The sequence below is a fragment of the Pristiophorus japonicus genome, chromosome 20 (genome assembly GCF_044704955.1).
Source record: "Pristiophorus japonicus isolate sPriJap1 chromosome 20, sPriJap1.hap1, whole genome shotgun sequence".
NCBI classification, from domain to species: domain Eukaryota; kingdom Metazoa; phylum Chordata; class Chondrichthyes; family Pristiophoridae; genus Pristiophorus; species Pristiophorus japonicus.
Window position 1 is genome coordinate 81,628,327 of NC_091996.1, and position 19,745 is coordinate 81,648,071.

General features: G+C 58.5%; 1 protein-coding gene across 1 annotated transcript in view; it reads right to left on the reverse strand.

Moving 5' to 3' along the window:
* Positions 1–19,745, reverse strand: part of LOC139232980 (polyunsaturated fatty acid 5-lipoxygenase-like) — an 80,580-nt gene that overhangs the window by 38,595 nt on the left and 22,240 nt on the right. Inside the window, exon 8 of the mRNA XM_070863478.1 lies at positions 417–620. Coding sequence (XP_070719579.1) covers positions 417–620 — 204 coding nt within the window. The remainder of the gene's footprint in view (positions 1–416; positions 621–19,745) is intronic.

The following is a 19,745-nucleotide window of genomic DNA, read 5'->3' on the forward strand; positions in this document are numbered from 1 at the left end:
ATAAGGTTTACACTGTGTATATACTATGCTGGCACCACTAGAGGGTGCAACTGGTGGAGATCGGGGTTTCCTGCCCCTGTGGCAGGGGCTGTCCACCAGAGGGCACTGCGGTGGGAGACCTGAGGGTCACCTGCATAGGTGTGCAGGGCCCAGTATAAAAGGCTACCCACCATGCTTGTGCCTCACTCTGGAGTTACGAATAAAGGACCAAGGTCACTACAGTTTGAGTACAACACATTGCCTCGTGGAGTCATTCATAAGTGTATTACAGACATAACAGTACCCACCAGTGACTATTTTCCCTTATTATTTCTCAACTCCCCCAAACTGCGTCTCATCACCACCGAGTTGTGTTATGTAATTTACCCGTTCTAAATCATTCAAAACAGCAGTGCCATTCTCTCGCGTATTCGTACCTTGTAAATGGGATGCACGGAGGGTAGTTGTCTTATGGTGGCAACGGAAAATACCTCGGCGAGTAGGTGAGTCTTCAGAAGGTGGGAGATCAGAGAAGCATACTGAATGTCTGCACACCGCACCCACATCTTGGCCAGCATCCAATCAAACACATCGTCCGAGGGAAGGAAGATGGGAGCGTCTCTACCTGGGCTTTGGGTCAGCTGCAAGAGAGAAGCAAGTAAGGTCAATATGGAGCACGGCCAACGTTAGGTATTCAGCTCGCTTCTATACCGGAGCTCGTTGAGATCCAACACCGCCTCCAGTGCACCAGTGCAGCCTTCGGCCACATGAGGAAAAGAATAAAGAAGACCAGGCCCTCATATCTGTCACCAAGCTCATGGTCTACAGGGCTGTAGTAATACCCGCCCTCCTGTATGACTCAGAGACATAGACCATGTACAGTAGACACCTCAAGTCACTGGAGAAATATCACCAATGATGCCTCCGCAAGATCCTACAAATCCCCTGGGAGGGTAGACGCACCAATGGTAGCGTCCTCAACCAGGCCAACATCCCCAGCATCGAAGCACTGACCACACTCGACAAGCTCCGCTGGGCAGGCCACATAGTTTGCATGCCTGACACGAGACTCCCAAAGCAAGTGCTCTACTCGGAACTCCTTCGTGACAAATGAGCCAAAGGTGGGCAGAGGAAACGTTACAAGGACACCCTCAAAGCCTCCCTGATAAAGTGCAACATCCCCACTGACACCCTGGGAGACCCTGGCCAGAGACCACCCTAAGTGGAGGAAGTGCATCCGGGAGGGCGCTGAGCAGTTCTCAGGTGGCAAAACAGCTCAATACGGGAATTACAGTCTCTGTCACAGGTGGGACAGTCAGTGGTTGAAGGAAAGGGTGGGTGGGGAGTCTGGTTTGCCGCACGCTCCTTCCGCTGCCTGCGCTTGGTTTCTGCATGCTCTTATCGACGAGACTCGAGGTGCTCAGCGCCCTCCCGGATGCACTTCCTCCACTTAGGGCAGTCTTTGGTCAGGGACTCCCAGGTGTCAGTGGGGATTTATCAGGAAGGCTTTGAGGATGTCCTTGAAACATTTCCTCTGCCCACCTGGGGCTGGCTTGTCGTGTAGGAGTTCCGAGTAGAGCGCTTGCTTTGGGAGACTTGTGTCGGGCATGCGGACAATGTGGCCTGCCCAGCGGAGCTGTTTTTTTTCTATAGTCAGAGTGACGAGTCTTTCAGATCCATTGTGCGGCAACACGAAAGTTAAATACAACTTGGGGGCCGAGAGGGCCGAGCGGCAAGCTCGTGCTCAGGGTCTCAACAGCAATGAAGGCCTCAGGTCTCACAGCTGACAATATGGGGACTGGGTGTTTACACACCGATTGAACCCTATGTATCCTATAGTCCCAGCCTGCGAGACCATCAGCAGGCCGGGGCCATCAGAGGGAGCAGTGTGTGGCAGTCCGGCCCAGCCCGGCCCGACCATCAGCAGGCTGGGGCCATCAGCAGGCCGGGGCCATCAGAGGGAGCAGTGAGTGGCAGTCCGGCCCAGCCCGGCCCGACCATCAGCAGGCCGGGGCCATCAGCAGGCCGGGGCCATCAGCAGGCCGGGGCCATCAGAGGGAGCAGTGAGTGGCAGCCCGGCCCAGCCCGGCCAGACCATCAGCAGGCCGGGGCCATAAGTAGGCCGGGGCCATCAGAGGGAGCAGTGTGTGGCAGCCCGGCCCAGCCCAGCCCGACCATCAGCAGGCCGGGGCCATCAGAGGGAGCAGTGTGTGGCAGTCCGGCCCAGCCCGGCCCGACCATCAGCAGGCTGGGGCCATCAGCAGGCCGGGGCCATCAGAGGGAGCAGTGAGTGGCAGCCCGGCCCAGCCTGGCCCGACCATCAGCAGGCTGGGGCCATCAGCAGGCCGGGGCCATCAGAGGGAGCAGTGTGTGGCAGCCCAGCCCAGCCCAGCCCAGTCCAGCCCAGCCCAGTCCAGCCCGGCCCAGCCCGACCATCAGCAAGCCAGGGCCATCAGCAGGCCGGGGCCATCAGAGAGAACAGTGTGTGGCAGCCCAGCCCAGCCCAGCCCAGCCCAGCCTGACCATCAGCAGGCCGGGGCCATCAGAGGGAGCAGGGTACAGTGGCAAACCACTGCAGGAGGGCGACGGCTGTGAAGAGTGCGACTGGATTGGACGTCACCATAACCCAGGTCGCTGATTGGAGGGCGGGCAGGTTCAGCAGGAGCGGGGATGTCAGAGCGCAGGAGCGGCGAGAGGTCCCGGAGCGACGTGATCGGGGCCAGGAGAGGCGCGGGTTTGGGGCCAAGGAGAGACGAGAGTTCAGGGCCCAGGAGAGGCGAGGGCCCAGGAGCAGCACGGGCCAGCCCACACGGCGATATGTGTGCGCACTAGGTCCGTGCAGCAGAGCTGGTCTCCAGTCGTCTTGGTTAATCCTTGCCACTGGACCAAGACCTGGCTCTGTCAAGCCCCGTGTGATGGCTGGGGTGCAACGGCCACCACACGTTAAAAAAATCCACCCACAGGCATCTTCCACCCTTCAACATGCAGTTCGGGATCCGGAATATCGGGTCTTTAATTGAAACATCTGTGAACTCGTCCTTTTTTGATGTGGAAGCAAGTCATCCTCGCCTCGAGGGACCGCCTACGATGATGATGACCCTGCACCAACAACTTGCATTTATATAGCACCTTTAATATAGTAAAATGTTCCAAGGCATTTTGCAGGAGCATTATCAAAACAACATTTGAGACGGTGCTGGCGGGGGTCACAGAGATAGGGAGGGGGTCGGGGCTGGAGGGGGTTACAGAGTTAGGGAGGGGTGTAGGGGGAGGAGGCTACAGAGATAGGGAGGGGTGCAGGGGCTGGAGCCTACAGAGATAGGGAGGGGTGTAGATGCTGGGGGAGGTTACAGAGATAGGGAGGGTGTAGGGGGAGGAGGGGGTCACAGAGATAGGGAGGGGTGTAGGGGCTGGAGGAGGTCACAGAGATAGAGAGGGGTGCAGGGGCTGGAGAGGGTCACAGAGATAGGGAGGGGTGTAGGGGGAGGAGGTTACAGAGATAGGGAGGGATGTAGGTGCTGGAGGGGGTCACAGAGATAGGGAGGGGTTTGGCGGCTGGAGGGGGCTACAGAGATAGGGAGGCGTATAGGGCTGTGGGAGTTTACAGAGATAGGGAGGGGTGCAAGGCTGGAGGAGTTTACAGAGATAAGGAGGAATGTAGGGGCTGGAGGTTGCAGAGATAGGGAGTGGTGTTGGGGCTGGATGTTCCAGAGATAGAGAGGGGGGTCACAGAGATAGTGAGGGGTGTAGGGGCTGGAGGAGGTTACAGAGATAGAGAGGAGTGTAGGGGCTGGAGGAGGTTAGAGAGATAGGGAGGGGTGTAGGGGCTGGAGGAGGTTAGAGAGATAGGGAGGGGTGTAGGGGCTGGAGGAGGTTACAGAGATATGGAGAGGTGTATGGCTGGAGGAGGTTACAGAGATAGGGAGGGGTGTAGGGGCTGGAGGTTACAGAGATAGGGAGGGGTGTATGGGCTGGGGGAGGTTACAGAGATAGGGAGGGGTGTAGGTGCTGGAGGAGGTCACAGAGATAGGGAGGGTGTAGGGGCTGGAGGGGGTCACAGAGATAGGGAGGGGTGTAGGGGCTGGAGGTTACAGAGTAAGGGAGGGGTGTCGGGGCTGGAGGAGGTCACAGAAATAGGGAGAGTTGTAGGGGCTGGAGGAGGTCACAGAGATAGGGAGGGGTGTAGGGGCTGGAGGAAGTTACAGAGATAGGGAGGTGTGGAGGGGCTGGAGGAGGTCACAGAGATAGGGAGAGGCATTGAGGCTGGACGAGGTCACAGAGATATGGAGGGGTGTAGGGGCTGGAGTGGGTTGCAGAGATAGGGAGGGGTGTAGGGGCTGGATGAGGTCACAGAAATAGGGAGGGGTATAGGGGCTGGAGGAGGTCACAGAGATAGGGAGGGGTGTAGGGGCTGGAGGGGGGTCACAGAGATAGGGAGATGTATCGGGGCTGGAGGAGGTTACAGAGATAGGTAGGGGTGTAGCGGCTGGAGGAGGTTACAGAGATATGGAGGGGTGTAGGGTTTGGAGGAGGTTACAGAGATAGGGAGTGGTGTAGGGGCTGGAGGGGGTTACAGAGATAGGGAGGGGTGTAGGTGTTGGAGGAGGTTACAGAGATAGGGAGGGGTGTAGGGGCTGGACGGGGTTACAGAGATAGGGAGGGGTGTAGGGGCTGGAGGAGGTTACCGAGATTGGGAGAGGTGTAGGGGCTGGAGGGGGTCACAGAGATAGGGAGGGGTGTCGGGGCTGGAGGGGGTCACAGAGATAGTGAGGGGTGTAGGGGCTGGAGGAGGTTACAGAGATAGAGGGGGGTGTAAGGCTGGAGGAGGTTACAGAGATAGGGAGGGGTGTAGGGGCTGGAGGTTACACAGATAGGGAGGGGTGTATGGGCTGGGGGAAGTTACAGAGATAGGGACGGGTGTAAGGCTGGAGGATTTTACAGAGATAGGGAGGGGTGTAGGGGCTGGAGGTTACAGAGATAGGGAGGGTGTAAGGGCTGGATGTTAGAGAATTAGGGAGGGGTGTAGGGGCTGTGGGAGGTTACAGAGATAGGGAGGGGTGTAGGGGCTGGAGCGGTTTGCAGAGATAGGGAGGGGTGTAGGGGCTGGAGGGTGTTACAGAGATAGGGAGGGGTGTAGGAGCTGGAGGAGGTTACAGAGATAGGGAGGGGTGTAGGGGCTGGAGGGGGTCACAGAGATAGGGAGGGGTGTAGGGGCTGGAGGTTACAGAGTAAGGGAGGGGTGTCGGGGCTGGAGGAGGTCACAGAAATAGGGAGAGTTGTAGGGGCTGGAGGAGGTCACAGAGATAGGGAGGGGTGTAGGGGCTGGAGGAAGTTACAGAGACAGGGAGGTGTGGAGGGGCTGGGGGAGGTCACAGAGATAGGGAGAGGCGTTGAGGCTGGAGGAGGTCACAGAGATAGGGAGGGGTGTAGGGGCTGGAGGAGCTCACAGAGATAGGGAGGGGTGTAGGGGCTGGAGTGGGTTGCAGAGATAGGGAGGGGTGTAAGGCTGGAGGAGGTTACCAAGATAGGGAGGAATGTAGGGGCTGGAGGGGTTCACAGAGATAGGGAGGGGTGTAGGGGCTGGGGGGGTCACAGAGATAGAGAGGGGTTTAGGGGCTGGAGGGGGTCACAGAGATAGGGAGGGGTGTAGGGGCTGGAGGAGGTTACAGAGATAGGGAGGGGTGTATGGGCTGGAGAGGGTACAGACATAGGGAGGCGTGTAAGTGCTGGAGGTGGTAACACAGATAGGGAGGGTTGTCGGGGCTGGAGGAGGTCACAGAGATAGGGAGGGGTGTAGTGGCTGGAAGAGTTTACAGAGATAAGGAGGGTGTAATGGCTGGAGGAGTTCACAGAAAAAGGGAGGGGTGTAGGGGCTGGAGGAGGTTAAAGAGATAGGAATGGGTGTAGGGGCTGGAGGGGGTTACAGAGATAGGGAGGGGTGTAGGGGCTGGAGGGGGATACAGAGATAGGGAGAGGTGTAGGGGCTGGAGGGGGTTACAGAGATAGGGAGAGATGTAGGGGCTGGATGGGGTGACAGAGATAGGGAGGGGTTTAGGGGCTGAAAGAGGTCACAGAGAGAGGGAAGGGTGTAGGGGCAGGAGGGGGTTACAGTGATAGGGAGGGATTTGGGGCTGGAGGAGGTCACAGAGATAGGGACGGGTGTAAGGCTGGAGGAGTTGACAGAGATAGGTAGGCGTATAGGGCTGTGGGAGTTTACAGAGATAAGGAGGAATGTCGGGGCTGGAGGTTACAGAGATAGGGAGTGATGTTGGGGCTGGAGAAGATCACATAGATAGAGAGGGGTGCAGGGGCTGGATGTTCCAGAGATAGGGAGAGGTGTAGGGGCTGGAGGGGGTCACAGAGATAGGGAGGGGTGTCGGGGCTGGAGGGGGTCACAGAGATAGTGAGGGGTGTAGGGGCTGGAGGAGGTTACAGAGATAGAGGGGGGTGTAAGGCTGGAGGAGGTTACAGAGATAGGGAGGGGTGTAGGGGCTGGAGGTTACACAGATAGGGAGGGGTGTATGGGCTGGGGGAAGTTACAGAGATAGGGACGGGTGTAAGGCTGGAGGATTTTACAGAGATAGGGAGGGGTGTAGGGGCTGGAGGTTACAGAGATAGGGAGGGTGTAAGGGCTGGATGTTAGAGAATTAGGGAGGGGTGTAGGGGCTGTGGGAGGTTACAGAGATAGGGAGGAGTGTAGGGGCTGGAGCGGTTTGCAGAGATAGGGAGGGGTGTAGGGGCTGGAGGGTGTTACAGAGATAGGGAGGGGTGTAGGAGCTGGAGGAGGTTACAGAGATAGGGAGGGGTGTAGGGGCTGGAGGGGGTCACAGAGATAGGGAGGGGTGTAGGGGCTGGAGGTTACAGAGTAAGGGAGGGGTGTCGGGGCTGGAGGATGTCACAGAAATAGGGAGAGTTGTAGGGGCTGGAGGAGGTCACAGAGATAGGGAGGGGTGTAGGGGCTGGAGGAGCTCACAGAGATAGGGAGGGGTGTAGGGGCTGGAGTGGGTTGCAGAGATAGGGAGGGGTGTAGGGGCTGGATGAGGTCACAGAAATAGGGAGGGGTGTTGGGACTGGAGGGGGTCACAGAGATAGGGAGGGGTGTAGTGGCTAGAGGAGGTTACAGAGATAGGGAGGGGTGTAGGAGCTGGAGGAGGTTACAGAGATAGGGAGGGGTGTAGTGGCTGGAGGTTACAGAGTAAGGGAGGGGTGTCGGGGCTGGAGGAGGTCACAGAAATAGGGAGAGATGTAGGGGCTGGAGGAGGTCACAGAGATAGGGAGGGGTGTAGAGCCTGGAGGAAGTTACAGAGATAGGGAGGTGTGGAGGGGCTGGGGGAGGTCACAGAGGTAGGGAGGGATGTAGGGGCTGGAGGAAGTTACAGAGATAGGGAGGTGTGGAGGGGCTGGGGGAGGTCACAGAGATAGGGAGAGGCGTTGAGGCTGGAGGAGGTCACAGAGATAGGGAGGGGTGTAGAGGCTGGAGGAGCTCACAGAGATAGGGAGGGGTGTAGGGGCTGGAGTAGGTTGCAGAGATAGGGAGGGGTGTAGGGGCTGGAGGAGGTTACAGAGATAGGGAGGGGTGTATGGGCTGGAGAGGGTACAGAGATAGGGAGGTGTATAGGGGCTGGAGGAGGACACAGACATAGGGAGGCGTGTAAGTGCTGGAGGTGGTAACACAGATAGGGAGGGTTGTCGGGGCTGGAGGAGGTCACAGAGATAGGGAGGGGTGTAGTGGCTGGAAGAGTTTACAGAGATAAGGAGGGTGTAATGGCTGGAGGAGTTCACAGAAAAAGGGAGGGGTGTAGGGGCTGGAGGAGGTTAAAGAGATAGGAATGGGTGTAGGGGCTGGAGGGGGTTACAGAGATAGGGAGGGGTGTAGGGGCTGGAGGGAGTTACAGAGATAGGGAGGGGTGTAGGGGCTGGAGGGGGTTACAGAGAATGGGAGCGGTGTAGGGGCTTGAGGGGGTTACAGAGATAGGGAGGGGTGTAGGGGGAGGAGGTTACAGAGATAGGGAGGGGTGTAGGGGTCACAGAGATAGGGAGGGGTGTAGGGGCTGGAGGAGGTCACAGAGATAGGGAGGGGTGAAGGGGCTAGAGGAGGTCACAGAGATAGGGAGGGGTGTAGGGTCTGGAGGAGGTTACAGAGATAGGGAGTGGTGTAGGGGCTGGAGGGGGTTACAGAGATGGGGAGGGGTGTAGGGGTTGGAGGAGGTTACAGAGATAGGGAGGGGTGTAAGGGCTGGAGGGGGTTACAGAGATAGGGAGGGGTGTAGGGGCTGGAGGAGGTCACAGAGATAGCGAGGGTGTAGTGGCTGGACGGGGTTACAGTGATAGGGAGGGGTGGAGGGGCTGGAGGAGGTCACAGAGGTAGGGAGAGGTGTAGGGGCTGGAGGAAGTTACAGAGATCGGGAGGTATGGAGGAGCTGGGGGAGGTCACAGAGATAGGGAGAGGCGTTGAGGCTGGAGGAGCTCACAGAGATAGGGAGGGGTGTAGAGGCTGGAGTGGGTTGCAGAGACAGGGAGGGTGTAGGGGCTGGATGAGGTCACAGAAATAGGGAGGGGTGTAGAGGGAGGATGTTAGAGAGATAGGGAGGGGTGTAGGGGCTGGAGGAGGTTACAGAGATATGGAGGGGTGTAAGGCTGGAGGAGGTTACAGAGATAGGGAGGGGTGTAGGAGCTGGAGGAGCTCACAGAGATAGGGAGGGGTGTAGGGGCTGGAGTGGGTTGCAGAGACAGGGAGGGTGTAGGGGCTGGATGAGGTCACAGAAATAGGGAGGGGTGTAGAGGGAGGAGGTTAGAGAGATAGGGAGGGGTGTAGGGGCTGGAGGAGGTTACAGAGATATGGAGGGGTGTAAGGCTGGAGGAGTTTACAGAGATAGGGAGGGGTGTAGGGGCTGGAGGTTACAGAGATAGGGAGGGTGTAGGGGCTGGATGTTAGAGAGATAGGGAGGGGTGTAGGGGCTGGATTTCTAGAGATAGTGAGGGGTGTAGGGGCTGGAGGAGGTTACAGAGATAGGGAGGAGTGTAGGGGCTGGAGGAGGTTACAGAGATATGGAGGGGTGTGAGGCTGGAGGAGTTTACAGAGATAGGGAGGGGTGTAGGGGCTGGAGGTTACAGAGATAGGGAGGGTGTAGGGGCTGGATGTTAGAGAGATAGGGAGGGGTGTAGGGGCTGTGGGAGGTTACAGAGATAGGGAGGGGTGTAAGGCTGGAGGAGGTTACAGAGATAGGGAGCGGTGTAGGGGCTGGAGGTTACAGAGATAGGGAGTAGTGTCGGGGCTGGAGAAGATCACAGAGATAGGGAGGGGTGTAGGGGCTGGAGGAGGTTACAGAGATAGGGAGGGGTGTAGGGGCTGGAGGCGGTTACAGAGATAGGGAGGAGTGTAGGGGCTGGAGCGGTTTGCAGAGATAGGGAGGGGTGTAGGGGCTGGAGGGTGTTACAGAGATAGGGAGGGGTGTAGGAGCTGGAGGAGGTTACAGAGATAGGGAGGGGTGTAGGAGCTGGAGGGGGTACAGAGAAAGGGAGGGGTGTAAGGGCTGGAGGGGTTACAGAGATAGGGAGGGGTGTAGGTGCTGGAGGGGGGTCACAGAGATAGGGAGATGTATCGGGGCTGGAGGAGGTTACAGAGATAGGGAGGGGTGTAGTGGCTAGAGGAGGTTACAGAGATATGGAGGGGTGTAGGAGCTGGAGGAGGTTACAGAGATAGGGAGGGGTGTAGGTGCTGGAGGAGGTCACAGAGATAGGGAGGGTGTAGGGGCTGGAGGGGGGTCACAGAGATAGGGAGGGGTGTAGGGACTGGAGGAAGTTACAGAGATAGGGAGGTGTGGAGGGGCTGGGGGAGGTCACAGCGATAGGGAGAGGCGTTGAGGCTGGAGGAGGTCACAGAGATAGGGAGGGGTGTAGGGGCCGGAGTAGGTTGCAGAGATAGGGAGGGGTGTAGGGGCTGGATGAGGTCACAGAAATAGGGAGGGGTGTAGGGACTGGAGGAGGTCACAGAGATAGGGAGGGGTTTAGGGGCTGGAGAAGGGTCACAGAGATAGGGAGATGTATCGGGGCTGGAGGAGGTTACAGAGATAGGGAGGGGTGTAGGGGCTGGAGGAGGTTACAGAGATAGGGAGGGGTGTAGGAGTTGGAGGGAGTTACAGAGATAAGGAGGGGTGTAGGGGCTTGAGGGGGTTACAGAGAAAGGGAGCGGTGTAGGGGCTTGAGGGGGTTACAGAGATAGAGAGCGGTGTAGGGGCTTGAGGGGGTTACAGAGATAGGGACGAGTGTAGGGGCTGGAGTGGGTTACAGAGATAGGGAGGGGTGTGGGGGGGGAGGTTACAGAGATAGGGAGGGGTGTAGGGGTCACAGAGATAGGGAGGGGTGTAGGGGCTGGAGGAGGTTACAGAGATAGGGAGGGGTGTAGGGGCTGGAGGGAGTTACAGAGATAGGGAGGGGTGTCGGGGCTGGAGGGGGTTACAGAGAAAGGGAGCGGTGTAGGGGCTTGAGGGGGTTACAGAGATAGGGAGGGGTGTAGGGGGAGGAGGTTACAGAGATAAGGAGGGGTGTAGGGGTCACAGAGATAGGGAGGGGTGTAGGGGCTGGAGGAGGTCACAGAGATAGGGAGGGGTGAAGGGGCTAGAGGAGGTCACAGAGATAGGGAGGGGTGTAGGAGCTGGAGGAGGTTACAGAGATAGGGAGTGGTGTAGGGGCTGGAGGGGGTCACAGAGATTGGGAGGGGTGTAGGGGTTGGAGGAGGTTACAGAGATAGAGAGGGGTGTAGGGGCTGGAGGGGGTTACAGAGATAGGGAGGGGTGTAGGGGCTGGAGGAGGTCACAGAGATAGGGAGGGTGTAGTGGCTGGACGGGGTTACAGTGATAGGGAGGGGTGGAGGGGCTGGAGGAGGTCACAGAGGTAGGGAGAGGTGTAGGGGCTGGAGGAAGTTACAGAGATCGGGAGGTATGGAGGAGCTGGGGGAGGTCACAGAGATAGGGAGAGGCGTTGAGGCTGGAGGAGGTCACAGAGATAGGGAGGGGTGTAGGGGCTGGAGGAGCTCACAGAGATAGGGAGGGGTGTAGGGGCTGGAGTGGGTTGCAGAGACAGGGAGGGTGTAGGGGCTGGATGAGGTCACAGAAATAGGGAGGGGTGTAGAGGGAGGAGGTTAGAGAGATAGGGAGGGGTGTAGGGGCTGGAGGAGGTTACAGAGATATGGAGGGGTGTAAGACTGGAGGAGGTTACAGAGATAGGGAGGGGTGTAGGGGCTGGAGGTTACAGAGATAGGGAGGGGTGTAGGGGCTGGAGGTTACAGAGATAGGGAGTGGTGTAGGGGCTGGAGGTTACAGAGATAGGGAGGAGTGATACGGCTGTGGTAGGTTACAGAGATAGGGAGGCGTGTAGGGGCTGGAGGTTACAGAGATAGGGAGTGGTGTAGGGGGAGGAGGTTACAGAGATAGGGAGGGGTGTAGGGGTCACAGAGATAGGGAGGGGTGTAGGGGCTGGAGGGGGTCACAGAGATAGGGAGGGGTGTCGGGGCTGGAGGGGGTCACAGAGATAGTGACGGGTGTAGGGGCTGGAGGAGGTTACAGAGATAGGGAGGAGTGTAGGGGCTGGAGGAGGTTACAGAGATATGGAGGGGTGTGAGGCTGGAGGAGTTTACAGAGATAGGGAGGGGTGTAGGGGCTGGAGGTTACAGAGATAGGGAGGGTGTAGGGGTTGGAGGAGGTTACAGAGATTGGGAGGGGTATAGGGGGAGGAGGTTACAGAGATAGGGAGGGGTGTAGGGGTTACAGAGATTGGGAGGGGTGTCGGGGTTGGAGGAGGTTACAGAGATAGGGAGGGGTGTAGTGGCTGGACGGGGTTACAGTGATAGGGAGGGGTGGAGGGGCTGGAGGAGGTCACAGAGGTAGGGAGAGGTGTAGGGGCTGGAGGAAGTTACAGAGATCGGGAGGTATGGAGGAGCTGGGGGAGGTCACAGAGATAGGGAGAGGCGTTGAGGCTGGAGGAGGTCACAGAGATAGGGAGGGGTGTAGGGGCTGGAGGAGCTCAGAGAGATATGGAGGGGTGTAGGGGCTGGAGTGGGTTGCAGAGACAGGGAGGGGTGTAGGGGCTGGATGAGGTCACAGAAATAGGGAGGCATGTAGGGGCTGGAGGAGTTTACAGAGATAGGGAGGGGTTTAGGGGCTGGAGGTTACAGAGATAGGGAGGGGTGTAGGGGCTGGATGTTACAGAGATAGGGAGGTGTGCAGGGTCTGTGGGAGGTTACAGAGATAGGGACGGTTGTAAGGCTGGAGGAGGTTACAGAGGTAGGGAGGGGTGTAGGGGCTGGAGGCGGTCACAGAGATAGGGAGGAGTGTGTGGGCTGGAGTGGGTCACAGAGATAGGAAGGGGTGTAGGGGCTGGAGGAAGTCACAGAGATAGGGAGGGGTGTAGAGGCTGGCGGGGGTGACAGTGATAGGGAGGGGTGTAGGGTCTGAAGGTTACAGAGATAGGGTGGGATCTAGGGGCTGGAGGGGGTTACAGAGATAGGGAGGAGTGATACGGCTGTGGTAGTTTACAGTGATGGGGAGGGGTGTAGGTGCTGGGGGAGGTTACAGAGATAGGGAGAGTTGTAGGGGCTGGAGGAGGTTACAGAGATCGGGAGGGGTGCAGGGTCTGGAGGAGGTTACAGAGATAGGGAGGGGTGTAGGGGCTGGAGGGGGTCACAGAGATCGGGAGGGGTGTAGGGGGAGGAGGTTGCAGAGATGGGGAGGTGTGTAGGGGCTGGAGGAGGTTACAGAGATCGGGAGGGGTGTAGGAGGTTATAGAGATAGAGAGGGGTGTAGGGGCTGGAGGAGGTTATAGAGATAGAGAGGGGTGTAGCGGCTGGAGGAGGTTACAGACATAGGGAGGGGTGCAGGGGCTGGAGGGGGCACAGAGACATGGAGGGGTGTAGGGGCTGGAGGAGGTCACAGACATCGGGAGGGTGTAGGGGGGGGAGGTTACAGAGATAGGGAGGTGTGTAGGGCTGGAGGAGGTTACAGAGATAGGGTGAGGTGTAGGGGCTGGAAGTTACAGAGATAGGGACGGGGGTCAGGGCTGGAGGTTACAGAGATAGAGATGGGAGTAGATGCTGGAGGGGGTCACAGAGATAGGGAGGGGTGTAGGGGCTGGAGGGGGTACAGAGATAGAGAGGGGTATAGGGAGAGGAGGGGGCTACAGAGATAGGGAGGGGAATAGGGGCTGGAGTAGGTTACAGAGATAGGGAGGGGTGTAGGGGGAGGAGGGGGTTACAGAGATAGGGAGGAGTGTTGGGGGAGGAGGGGGTACAGAGATAGGGAGGGGTGTAGGTGCTGGAGGAGGTTACAGAGATAGGGAGGGGTATAGGGGCTGGAGAAGGTTACAGAGATAGGGAGGGGTGTAGGGGCTGGAGAAGGGTATAGAGATAGAGAGGGGTGTAGCGGCTGGAGGAGGTTACAGACATAGCGAGCGGTGTAGGGGCTGGAGGAAGTCACAGAGATAGGGAGGGGTGTAGAGGCTGGCGGGGGTGACAGTGATAGGGAGGGGTGTAGGGTCTGAAGGTTACAGAGATAGGGTGGGATCTAGGGGCTGGAGGGGGTTACAGAGATAGGGAGGAGTGATACGGCTGTGGTAGTTTACAGTGATGGGGAGGGGTGTAGGTGCTGGGGGAGGTTACAGAGATAGGGAGGGGTGTAGGGGTTACAGAGATTGGGAGGGGTGTCGGGGTTGGAGGAGGTTACAGAGATAGGGAGGGGTGTAGTGGCTGGACGGGGTTACAGTGATAGGGAGGGGTGGAGGGGCTGGAGGAGGTCACAGAGGTAGGGAGAGGTGTAGGGGCTGGAGGAAGTTACAGAGATCGGGAGGTATGGAGGAGCTGGGGGAGGTCACAGAGATAGGGAGAGGCGTTGAGGCTGGAGGAGGTCACAGAGATAGGGAGGGGTGTAGGGGCTGGAGGAGCTCAGAGAGATATGGAGGGGTGTAGGGGCTGGAGTGGGTTGCAGAGACAGGGAGGGGTGTAGGGGCTGGATGAGGTCACAGAAATAGGGAGGCATGTAGGGGCTGGAGGAGTTTACAGAGATAGGGAGGGGTTTAGGGGCTGGAGGTTACAGAGATAGGGAGGGGTGTAGGGGCTGGATGTTACAGAGATAGGGAGGTGTGCAGGGTCTGTGGGAGGTTACAGAGATAGGGACGGTTGTAAGGCTGGAGGAGGTTACAGAGGTAGGGAGGGGTGTAGGGGCTGGAGGCGGTCACAGAGATAGGGAGGAGTGTGTGGGCTGGAGTGGGTCACAGAGATAGGAAGGGGTGTAGGGGCTGGAGGAAGTCACAGAGATAGGGAGGGGTGTAGAGGCTGGCGGGGGTGACAGTGATAGGGAGGGGTGTAGGGTCTGAAGGTTACAGAGATAGGGTGGGATCTAGGGGCTGGAGGGGGTTACAGAGATAGGGAGGAGTGATACGGCTGTGGTAGTTTACAGTGATGGGGAGGGGTGTAGGTGCTGGGGGAGGTTACAGAGATAGGGAGAGTTGTAGGGGCTGGAGGAGGTTACAGAGATCGGGAGGGGTGCAGGGTCTGGAGGAGGTTACAGAGATAGGGAGGGGTGTAGGGGCTGGAGGGGGTCACAGAGATCGGGAGGGGTGTAGGGGGAGGAGGTTGCAGAGATGGGGAGGTGTGTAGGGGCTGGAGGAGGTTACAGAGATCGGGAGGGGTGTAGGAGGTTATAGAGATAGAGAGGGGTGTAGGGGCTGGAGGAGGTTATAGAGATAGAGAGGGGTGTAGCGGCTGGAGGAGGTTACAGACATAGGGAGGGGTGCAGGGGCTGGAGGGGGCACAGAGACATGGAGGGGTGTAGGGGCTGGAGGAGGTCACAGACATCGGGAGGGTGTAGGGGGGGGAGGTTACAGAGATAGGGAGGTGTGTAGGGCTGGAGGAGGTTACAGAGATAGGGTGAGGTGTAGGGGCTGGAAGTTACAGAGATAGGGACGGGGGTCAGGGCTGGAGGTTACAGAGATAGAGATGGGAGTAGATGCTGGAGGGGGTCACAGAGATAGGGAGGGGTGTAGGGGCTGGAGGGGGTACAGAGATAGAGAGGGGTATAGGGAGAGGAGGGGGCTACAGAGATAGGGAGGGGAATAGGGGCTGGAGTAGGTTACAGAGATAGGGAGGGGTGTAGGGGGAGGAGGGGGTTACAGAGATAGGGAGGAGTGTTGGGGGAGGAGGGGGTACAGAGATAGGGAGGGGTGTAGGTGCTGGAGGAGGTTACAGAGATAGGGAGGGGTATAGGGGCTGGAGACGGTTACAGAGATAGGGAGGGGTGTAGGGGCTGGAGAAGGGTATAGAGATAGAGAGGGGTGTAGCGGCTGGAGGAGGTTACAGACATAGCGAGCGGTGTAGGGGCTGGAGGGGGTACAGAGATAGGGAGGGGTGTCGGGGCTGGAGGAGGTTCCAGAGATAGGGAGGGGTGTAGGGGCGGGAGGGGGTCACAGAGATAGGGAGGAGTGTAGGGGCTGGAGGTTACAGAGATAGGGATGGGTGTCGGGGCTGGAGGAGGTCACAGAGATAGGGAGGGGTGTAGGGTCTGGAGGAGGTTACAGAGATAGGGAGGGGTTTAGGGGCTGGAGGGGGTCACAGAGATCGGGAGGGGTGTCGGGGGAGGAGGTTACAGAGATATGGAGGTGAGTAGGGGCTGGAGGAGGTTACAGAGATAGGGAGGGCGGTAGGGGCTGGAGGTTACAGAGATAGGGATGGGAGTAGGGGCTGGAGGGGGTCACAGAGATATGGAGGGGTGTAGAGGCTGGAGGGGGTCACACAGATAGGGAGGTGTGTTGGGGCTGGAGGATGTCACAGAGATAGGGAAGGGTGTAGGGGCGGGAGGGGGTCACAGAGATAGGGAGGAGTGTTGGGGCTGGAGGTTACAGAGATAGGGAGGTGTGTCGGGGCTGGAGGATGTCACAGAGATAGGGAGGGGTGTAGGGGTGGGAGGGGGTCACAGAGATAGGGAGGAGTGTAGGGGCTGGAGGTTACAGAGATAGGGAGGGGTGTAGAGGCTGGAGAATTTCACAGAGATAGGGAGGGGTGTAGTGGCTGGAGGAGGTCACAGAGATAGGGAGGGGTGTAGGGGTTGGTGGAAATCACAGAGATAGGGAGGGGTGTAGGGGTGGAGGAGATCACAGAGACATGGAGGGGTGTAGGGGCTGGAGGAGGTTACAGAGATAGGGATGGGTGTAGGAGCTGGAGGAGGTTACAGAGATAGGGAGGGGTGTAGGGGCTGAAGGGGGTCACAGAGATCGGGAGGGGTGTAGGGGGCGGAGGTTACAGAGATAGGGAGGTGTGTAGGGCAGGAGGAGGTTACAGAGATAGGGTGAGGTGTAGGGGCTGGAAGTTACAGAGATAGGGAGGGGGGTAGGGGCTGGAGGTTACAGAGATAGGGATGGGAGTAGGGGCTGGAGGGGGTCACAGAGATAGGGAGGGGTGTAGGGGCTGAAGGGGGTCACAGAGATAGGAAGGGGTGTAGGGGGATGAGGAGGTTACAGAGATAGGGAGCCGTGTAGGGGGAGGAGGGGGGTTACAGAGATAGGGAGGGGTGTAGGGGGAGGAGGGTGTTACAGAGATAGGGAAGGGTGTGTTTGCTGGAGGGGGTCACAGAGATAGGGAGGGGTGTTGGGGCTGGAGGAGGTTACAGAGATAGTGAGGGGTGTAATGCTGGAGGAGGTTACAGAGATAGGGAGGGGTGTAGGGGCTGCAGGATATTACAGAGATAGGAAGGGGTGTTAGGCTTGAGGGGGTCACAGAGATCGGGAGGGGTGTAGGGGGCGGAGGTTACAGAGATAGGGAGGTGTGTAGGGCAGGAGGAGGTTACAGAGATAGGGTGAGGTGTAGGGGCTGGAAGTTACAGAGATAGGGAGTGGTGTAGGGGCTGGAGGTTACAGAGATAGGGAGGGGAGTAGGGGCTGGAGGGGGTCACAGATATAGGAAGGGGTGTAGGGGCTGGAGGGGGTACAGAGATAGAGAGGGGTGTAGGGGCTGGAGGGGGTCACAGAGATAGGGAGGGGTGTAGGGGCTGGAGGGGGTACAGAGATAGGGAGGGGTGTAGGGGCTGGAGGAGGTTACAGAGATAGGGAGGGGTGTAGGAGCTGGAGGAGGTTACAGAGATAGGGAGGGGTGTAGGGGCTGGAGGGGATCACAGAGATCGGGAGGGGTGTAGTGGGCGGAGGGTACAGAGATAGGGAGGTGTGTAGGGCAGGTGGAGGTTGCAGAGATAGGGTGAGGTGTAGGGGCTGGAAGTTACAGAGATAGGGAGGGGTGTAGGTGCTGGAGGAGGTTAGAGATAGGGAGGGGTGTAGGGGCTGGAGGAGGTTACAGAGATAGGGAGGGGTGTAGGGGCTGAAGGGGGTCACAGAGATAGGAAGGGGTGAAGGGGAGGAGGAGGTTACAGAGATAGGGAGGGGTGTAGGGGAGGAGGGGGTTACAGAGATAGGGAGGGGTGTCGGGGCTGGAGTAGGTTACAGAGATAGGGAGGGGTATAGGGGGAGGAGGGTGGTTACAGAGATAGGGAGGGGTGTAGGGGGAGGAGGGGGTTACAGAGATAGGGAAGGGTGTGTGGGCTGGAGGGGGTCACAGAGATAGGGAGGGGTGTAGGGGCTGGAGGAGGTTACAGAGATAGTGAGGGGTGTAATGCTGGAGGAGGTTACAGAGATAGGGAGGGGTGTAGAGGCTGCAGGATGTTACAGAGATAGAGAGGGGTGTTAGGCTGGAGGAGGTTACAGAGATAGGGAGGGGTGTAAGGCTGGAGGAGGTTACAGAGATAGGGAGGCATGTAGGGTATGGAGAAGGTTACAGAGATAGGGAGGGATGTAGGGGAGGAGGGTGTCACAGAGATAGGGAGGGGTGTAGGGGCTGGAGGAGGTTACAGAGATAGGGAGGGGTGTACAGGGAGGGGGTTACAGAGATAGGGAGGGGTGTAGGGCCTGGAGGGGGTTACAGAGATAGGGAGGGGTGTAGGGGCTGGAGGGGGTACAGAGAAATGGAGGGGTGTAGGTGCTGGAGGGGGTTACTGAGATAGGGATGGGTGTCGGGGCTGGAGGAGGTTGCAGAGATTGGGAGGGGTGTAGGGGCTGGAGGGGATTTCAGTGATACGGAGAGGTGGAGGGGCTGGAGGGGGTAACAGAGATAGGGAGGTGTGTAGTGGCTGGAGGAGGTCACAGAGATAGGGAGGGGTGTAGGGGTTGGAGGAGATCACAGAGATAGGAAGGGGTGTAGGAGCTGGAGAGGGTTGCAGAGATAGGGAGGGGTGTAGGTGTTGGAGGCGATCACAGAGACAGGGAGGGGTGTAGGGGGAGGAGGGGGTTACAGAGATAGGGAGGGGTGTGGGGGCTGGAGGCGATCACAGAGATAGGGAGGGATGTAGTGGCTGGATGTTCCAGAGAAAGGGAAGGGTGTAGGGACTGGAGGGGGTCACAGAGATAGGTAGGGCTGTAGGGGCTGGAGGGGGTCACAGAGTTAGGGAGGGGTGCGGGTCTGGAGGGGGTCACAGAGATAGGGAGGGTTGTCGGGGCTGGAGGTTACAGAGATAGGGAGGGGTGTAGGGGCTGGAGTAGGTTACAGAGATAGGGAGGGGTATAGGGGGAGGAGGGGGGTTACAGAGATAGGGAGGGGTGTAGGGGGAGGAGGGGGTCACAGAGATAGGGAGGGGTGTAGGGGCTGGAGGAGGTTACAGAGATAGTGAGGGGTGTAATGCTGGAGGAGGTTACAGAGATAGGGAGGGGTGTAGAGGCTGCAGGATGTTACAGAGATAGAGAGGGGTGTTAGGCTGGAGGAGGTTACAGAGATAGGGAGGGGTGTAAGGCTGGAGGAGGTTACAGAGATAGGGAGGCATGTAGGGTATGGAGAAGGTTACAGAGATAGGGAGGGATGTAGGGGAGGAGGGTGTCACAGAGATAGGGAGGGGTGTAGGGGCTGGAGGAGGTTACAGAGATAGGGAGGGGTGTACAGGGAGGGGGTTACAGAGATAGGGAGGGGTGTAGGGCCTGGAGGGGGTTACAGAGATAGGGTGGGGTGTAGGGGCTGGAGGGGGTACAGAGAAATGGAGGGGTGTAGGGGCTGGAGGGGGTTACTGAGATAGGGATGGGTGTCGGGGCTGGAGGAGGTTGCAGAGATAGGGAGGGGTGTAGGGGCTGGAGGGGGTCACAGAGATAGGGAGGTGTGTAGGGGCTGGAGGAGTTTACAGAGATAGGGAGGGGTGTAGGGGCTGGAGGGTGTCACAGAGATAGGGAGGGGTGTCGGGGCTGGTGGGGGTACAGAGATAGAAAGGGGTGTAGGGGCTGGAGGAGGTCACAGAGATAGGGAGCGGTGTAGGGGTTGGAGGAGATCACAGAGATAGGGAGGTGTGTAGGGGCTGGAGAGTGTTCCAGAGATCGGGATGGGTGTAGGGGTTTGAGGAGATCACAGAGATAGGGAGGGGTGTAGGGACTGGAGGAGGTTACAGAGATAGGGAGGGGTGTAGGGCCTGGAGGGGATTTCAGTGATACGGAGAGGTGGAGGGGCTGGAGGGGGTAACAGAGATAGGGAGGTGTGTAGTGGCTGGAGGAGGTCACAGAGATAGGGAGGGGTGTAGGGGTTGGAGGAGATCACAGAGATAGGAAGGGGTGTAGGAGCTGGAGAGGGTTGCAGAGATAGGGAGGGGTGTAGGTGTTGGAGGCGATCACAGAGACAGGGAGGGGTGTAGGGGGAGGAGGGGGTTACAGAGATAGGGAGGGGTGTGGGGGCTGGAGGCGATCACAGAGATAGGGAGGGATGT